The 6,751-nt window shown below is 34.4% G+C and overlaps 1 protein-coding gene across 1 annotated transcript; it reads right to left on the bottom strand.

The window, feature by feature from the left end:
- Window positions 1–4,247: 4,247 nt before the first annotated feature.
- LOC131851740 (uncharacterized) lies at window positions 4,248–6,171 on the bottom strand. The gene is made up of 2 exons (XM_059202284.1): window positions 4,677–6,171; window positions 4,248–4,322 (listed from the first exon to the last, which is right to left on the bottom strand). The coding sequence occupies exons 1-2, from the start codon at window positions 6,169–6,171 to the stop codon at window positions 4,312–4,314; spliced, it is 1,506 nt and encodes a 501-aa protein (XP_059058267.1). The 3' UTR covers window positions 4,248–4,311.
- Between the last annotated feature and the right edge of the window lie 580 nt (window positions 6,172–6,751).

Here is a 6,751-nt window from a genome sequence, read left to right as displayed (position 1 = left end):
TAAACACTGGACAGCAGCGAACGACAGGTGGCGCAAGCGATGTGAGGTAGCAGATTAGATTTAGTTATAAGAGGTAGGTATAATAATAGAGGTTATATATCAGTTTTCGTCTGGTGAAACGATTAAACTCATATGCGACAAACGGTATTCGAATGTATAGTCACTAGCACTTGATATTTGAATGTTAAGATTACATATTATATATTATACATATAATAATAAGTAGAGTAATTGTACAAAGTCTAGAAACTATATGTTGCTTGTTTTTTCTCGCGAACAATGTGTACATATCTAGAGTTTGTCTGTATATCTATGTATGCTATCAGACCCGGACACGCGTTGCTGTGGCTAAGGATCTTGAATAAAATAATATTGCGACTATAAATTGAGATGTAAGCTATCCTATCTTTCAATTTGGATCAAATTGCACACAATGTGCAAATCAAATTTGCAATTATTTCAGTAGTTTAGGAGTCCATTGCGGACAGACAATGTGATACGTATTTTTTATATATTTAGATATATAAAACTAACGTTAAAAGTAGTCTATACGCTCCATAATTCGAAATGCCTTCCTAATCATACGTTAAGTAGTATAGATGTGAAAATATAACAAACATGGAAACTCGCTCTCCCACTTACAATATTAGTTCGAATTCTTAACATACTAGTCAGCCTACTTAATATCATGTATATTTAGAGTTTCTATTGTATTATTAATAACAGGGTGCAAAATTTAATAAAAATATCGCGACATTCTCTTATAACTTACAGCACCACCACTCTGTGTCCAGTCCACCTACTTGGCAACTGATAAGTGTACGACTGTTTGCGTGGGTTGAAACAACGTGATCCTATATATAATACGATATACTTACCTTTATGTTTATATATATATATATTATTATTATATATATATATATATATATATATATTATTATTATTATTGACTTCTGCAACACATTTTTTTTTTCATTATTACACGACCTAAGTATTTTTAGAATGTGCATTCATATTAAACCTACCTACTTTAAACTTAAAACTCTCTACTCTCTAAAAATATTACGCAGAATTATCTTGTATTGGTTATTATACTATATTGACATCTCAGGATAATTCACACAGTGCCATCTGGTCCCAACCTAAGCCGAGCTTGTGTTATGGTACATTGTATTAAAAAAATATGGCTACTTTTTTTAAATACATATTATATATAGAAAACACTCAGATCGATATAAACATACTCATCAATACAAACGTTTGTACTAATTGGAAGTATGGCGGTGTGCTAAACCACTAGAACTAAACATAAGTTCAAATCTGATTAAGACTAGGAAAATCTTCGTAAGACGATTTATATTTCTGACTTGTGTAGAAAACACAGATAAAAAAAACAAATAACCTACCTATGGAATTTATCTATTTATTAAAATCATTAGGATAACTATTTATCTAATAAGCAGGAAATCTTGTTAGATAAGTCGATATGAGATTTATCTAACAAGATTTCCTGCTTCATCTCGACTTGGGAGAGTTCAGACGAACTGAAATTACAGGTGAAGCGTAGTTTCCTGCGGAAGCGCGCCAACCCTCGGGCCGCGGGGCCCGCCCCCGCCCGCCGCACGGCGACTTACATTTATGTACCCTAATTGAAGGCCATCAGGTCTTATGCCTGATATTCTAGTTATATGAATGTGTGTGTATGTATATATATACATACATATATATGTGTGTGTGTAATAACAGGATGATTATTTTATAGAACTCCTTTTATTTATATTTACTATGATACATGAAAACCTAACTATATGGCAGTCTACGAGGAAGAGAGCGATGCCCATCCTTTTTCCATTCATTCCTTTCTCCATCCATTCACTCTTTCGTTTCTATCCATTTGCTCCTCTGTTTCCATTCATTCATACTCATTCGTTCCCATTCGTTCATAGCATTTCAAATCCTACAACTGGCCATCCTGCATTGGAGCCTGACCTCAGGGTCCGTCTTTCACTCTACAATTCTTCTAAACACACTCTTTACATACACACCTACTACACACTAAAGCAAAATATAGAATGAAAATACAACTAAACACCTTAAATTAAAACATGACCCTTCTTATAACATAGTTACACAACTTTAACATATTACACAGTACAAAAAATAATAATAATACACAAAGAAAAAAAAAATACAACTGGTACAGTACCTATACTCCTATAATCAAATACAATATAAACTAAGTACTAAAATAACAATCAAATAATCCTTTATCTTCACCATAAGCTAATATATTGCCTCACAAGGTCAGCCATCAACTTAATTTGAAAATTACAATAATTTGGTAAGTAAATGAGTTTCAAGAACTAACCTCTGGCCACCTCTTCATATAGTCTGCTGAAGTGGACGTCCTCATAGGTCCCTCAGAAGCAATATCGACCTTCAGTACATCATAGCGGTCTCTGCCATTGACTTTAACAACTTTATAAGGTCCTAAATACCTTTGCTTTAATTTCATATTAGTAAAATTGTTTCTCTTGATTACTACATAGTCACCAATATTATGTTTAAGGCTTTCCTTGCGTTTTTTGTTATAATTTCGCCGATTTTCATCTTGTACTTTTAAAATTTGTATCTTAGCCTGTTCTCTCGTTTCTTCTAGTAATAAACTAAAAATATTTAAATCCTCTTTTTGTTTCATTTTTACACCCACCATTAACTCATAAGGACTGGTTCCTATACTTCTTTGATAAGTACTATTTAGAGCCCTTTGAACTCTACTCACATGCTTATACCACTGACTTTTATCCTCTATGCACAGTTTGGTTAAAAGTTTAATTAAGACTGACACCAAAGTACGATGAATCCTTTCTACCTGCCCATTTCCTCTGGGTACTCCAGTGGTGATAACAATATGTTGGATATTCTCATCTTTACAATAGTCATCAAACTCCTTGCTAGTAAAAGCCGTTCCTCTATCTGATATAATTCGTTCTGTGTTTCCAAAAGTCTGCTGATGAATAAGTAACTTACTTAATGTCTCCTTAGTAGTAGTTGTCTTCACTGGAAAGAGCCAAACAAACTTTGTAAATGCGTCTACAATTGTTAAAATATAATTATACAATTTTGAAGTCTCTGAGAGTGGTCCTATGTGATCAATAGGCAATGTACTAAGTGGGATAATGCCCTTCTCTATGGAATTAAGAAAACCTTCTTGTTTTCCTTCTTTCTTCGTTGCCAACAAACATGGTACGACCAAGGAAGTTATCTATTTTAGAAGATAAATCTTTTATATAATAATCTACATTTAACATTTCTAACATCTTTTTCTTGCCAAATGACCATTCATGAATTGTTTTAATAATTTCCATTTCAATCCCTTGGGAATAAGTATTTGTCCTTGATCACCCTTTATATAATTCCATTCTGTTCATAATAATCTTTGTAATAATTATATCTGAAATTTTATACCCTCATCTAGTTCCTGTGCTCTCCTGATTTGATCATGTAACCCTCTGGTAACAACAGTAACATAAGGATTGCGGCTAAGAGCATCAACATGCCGCATCTGATTCCCTTTTCTATGCTCCACCTATAATCATACTCTTGTAATAACAATACCCATCTTGCAACTCTAGTTGATAAATCCTTCTTTTAATGTCATTTCAAATGCTAAGCAATCAGTAACAATCTTAAATTTTATGCCAAAAATATTTCCTGAATTTTTTAACACCCTCTATTATGGCAATGCCTCCAGCTCATAACTTGTGTATTTCTGCTCTGCATCTGAATTTTAAGTACACAGGGTGTAAACTCCCATCATTAGAATCCTTTTGAAATAATATTGCTGAATAAGCCATGATAGATGCATCTGTATGCAATTCGGTATCGAGTCCTGGGTTATATAATTTTAATACTGGATTTTCAGACAACAACTTCTTTAACAATTTGAATGCAATCTCCTGTTTTTCACTGAAAATAAAATCATTATTCTTCTTTAATAAGTCTGTTATATAGAAGCATACCCTTCAATAAATTTTCTAAAATAGGATGTCAATACAATGAAACTTTGAATCTGTTTTAATTTGTAATATTTAAAACTGCTTCAACTTTGTCTCTACACGTTTTATTTCTCCATTTTCAATTTCATAACCAAGATATTCCACCTTTTTAGTCAATAAGTCACTTTTTCTCCAATTTATATGTAATCCATATTCAGAAGCTAATTTTAAAACTCTCGTAATGTTATGGCTTCATCATATGTGTTTGATAATATTATTAAGTCGTCAATAAAAATTAATAGAAACCCCTTTGCTATAAGCTCTCTGAAAATAATAGTGATAAAACGTGTGAAATAATTCGGACATATGGACAAACCAAAAGGTGCTTTTAAACTCATATTGACCATTCTGTGTCACAAAAGATGTATACTTTGTACAGTTACTATTTATTTTGAGATTAAAAAAAGCGTCTTTGAGATCCAATTTACTAAAAATCGTGTATCCAGAAAGCTTATCTAAATGATCTTCAATGATTGGTAGAGGAAACTCATCCCTAACAATTTTTTATTTATTTTAATCAACACAGACTCTTATACTACCATCTTTTTTTGCTAACTAATACTAATGGGCTTGCATACTCTGAAAAGCTAGGAATAATACCATTTTGTAACCACTCACCAATTTGTTTATCAACTGCTTCTTGTTCCTTATAGGCTAGTCTACGCGGCCGCTGTGCCACCGGCACATCGTCGTTCAGGATAATCTGCATTTCAAATGGTGCCTCCTTGGTTTGTAAGGGCTTATATTGATCCACTATAAGCTGAGCTGTCTCCATAATCTGAGGATTTGGTACATAACTAACCGGTTTGTCATCTGTAAACAAACAATGCACATTCCTCGAAACTACATTTACCACACCTTTATCGAAAATAACTACCGCATTTTCCAAAAATGGTTGACCTAGGATCACTTTGTAAGGCATTGCATTTGTTGGTACAATATAAAACAATAATTCAAAATAACAATCATCAATTTTTAGTACTGTTTGAAATTTTCCTATAGAGTAAACAGTCGACAATCCCAGTCCGTGCAACACTATCTTTTCTTTATTATAGGCACTCACATTTAGTTCGAAAAATACATCTGCCGACACCAGATTTACGTCACTCCCCGAATCAATTAAACATTCGATTATTACGCCATTTATCTCCAATGTTTTGATTGAACTATTTCGCTTCGTATTCATGACGGTTTCAAATTGACAGTTCCCGAGCGAATGACATCTGTCACCACTGTCAACATTGCTGCCACTACGCACGTCGCCATTTTCTATGTTCGCGTCTATGTTCACACCGTTCACACACATTGATCGTCGTTCCGGTCGGTCTTCCGCTCCCGTCGTAGGTGAAGTGATTGAGATGCACTTATTATCATTCCCAATCGTATTTGAATTTCTTTCGACAAATGCAGCTCTGCAGTTCGACGAAATATGGCCGTATGAATGACATTTGTAACACTTAACTCCTTTCGAACATGTTGTCGCAATATGACCATTTTCACCACATTTGTAGCATTTTCTGCTGTCTCTGTAATGTTCTTTCGTTACTATGGGTTTTCTTTCCCTTGTAGTTACGTACATCTTTTTCTTCATGGATTCGTATATCACTAATTTTTCTTTTAACGAGGCATAGGTAGTGACCCCGTACAACATGACCTTGTTTATCTCATCATCTATAATACCGTCTGTTATGTACTGAATAACACAATAATCAGGTAACTTGCCGCGCTTGCCCAACTCCTTCATTATTAGCATATATTCATCATAACAACTTTCGTTTTTTCCTTTTTTCCTGTTGGATAAGATTTCGTGCAGCTCTTTCAAATTTATGCTATCAGGAAACTCCTTCATAATAGCACATTTTAAGTCGTCATAAGTTTTGAATGGTTTCTCCGACTTTAACCATAGTAATGCGTTTCCGGCTAACGATCTCCTCGCCAAAATTAATTGCTGTGTAGCACTCCAACCAAATATTTCCGCGTTCTCTTCTATCTCCTGCGCCCACCTCGCCGCCGTTATAGTCTTATCGGTCCCATTGAATACCGGTAAAGTTTCAACTGGATGCCACGCCGCCTCGCGAAATGCACGTTCCATCTTATTTTCGTCTTTAGACATTCTTTTTGTAATTTAATATAATCTTTAAATACGACGTGTCCACCTCGTCATTCGTATTCTTCGTCCGCGTCACCGTCTGTACCGCGCCGCAATTCGGGTACTTCCGTCTTCCATAAAAATCCGTTAACATCCAAGTAATCTTTGATCCTCTATCCCGGGCGAGCCCCCAAAATTGTGGGAATGAGGATTCGCGAATAACAGGATGATTATTTTATAGAACTCCTTTTATTTAAATTACAAAAAAAAACATTTACTATGATACATGAAACGACCTAACTATATGGCAGTCTACGAGGAAGAGAGCGATGCCCATCCTCTTTTTCCATTCATTCCTTTCTCCATCCATTCACTCTTTCGTTTCTATCCATTTGCTCCTCTGTTTCCATTCATTCATACTCATTCGTTCCCATTCGTTCATACCGCCAAGTTTCAAATCCTACATGTATGTTAATAATGGCTGTCAATAAATATTTTTCTTTCTTTCTTGGTTACGGCCACTGATTAGACTATTTGCTGTTTATAAATTTGCAATAGCATATGCTAATGGTCCCTAATTTGAATTTAAAATTAAACCATATTT

Source organism: Achroia grisella, unplaced genomic scaffold, assembly GCF_030625045.1.
Source record: "Achroia grisella isolate CSIRO2021 unplaced genomic scaffold, CSIRO_AGI_Agris_v1 utg807, whole genome shotgun sequence".
Lineage (NCBI taxonomy): Eukaryota > Metazoa > Arthropoda > Insecta > Lepidoptera > Pyralidae > Achroia > Achroia grisella.
This window is presented reverse-complemented; position numbering and strand designations above follow the sequence as displayed.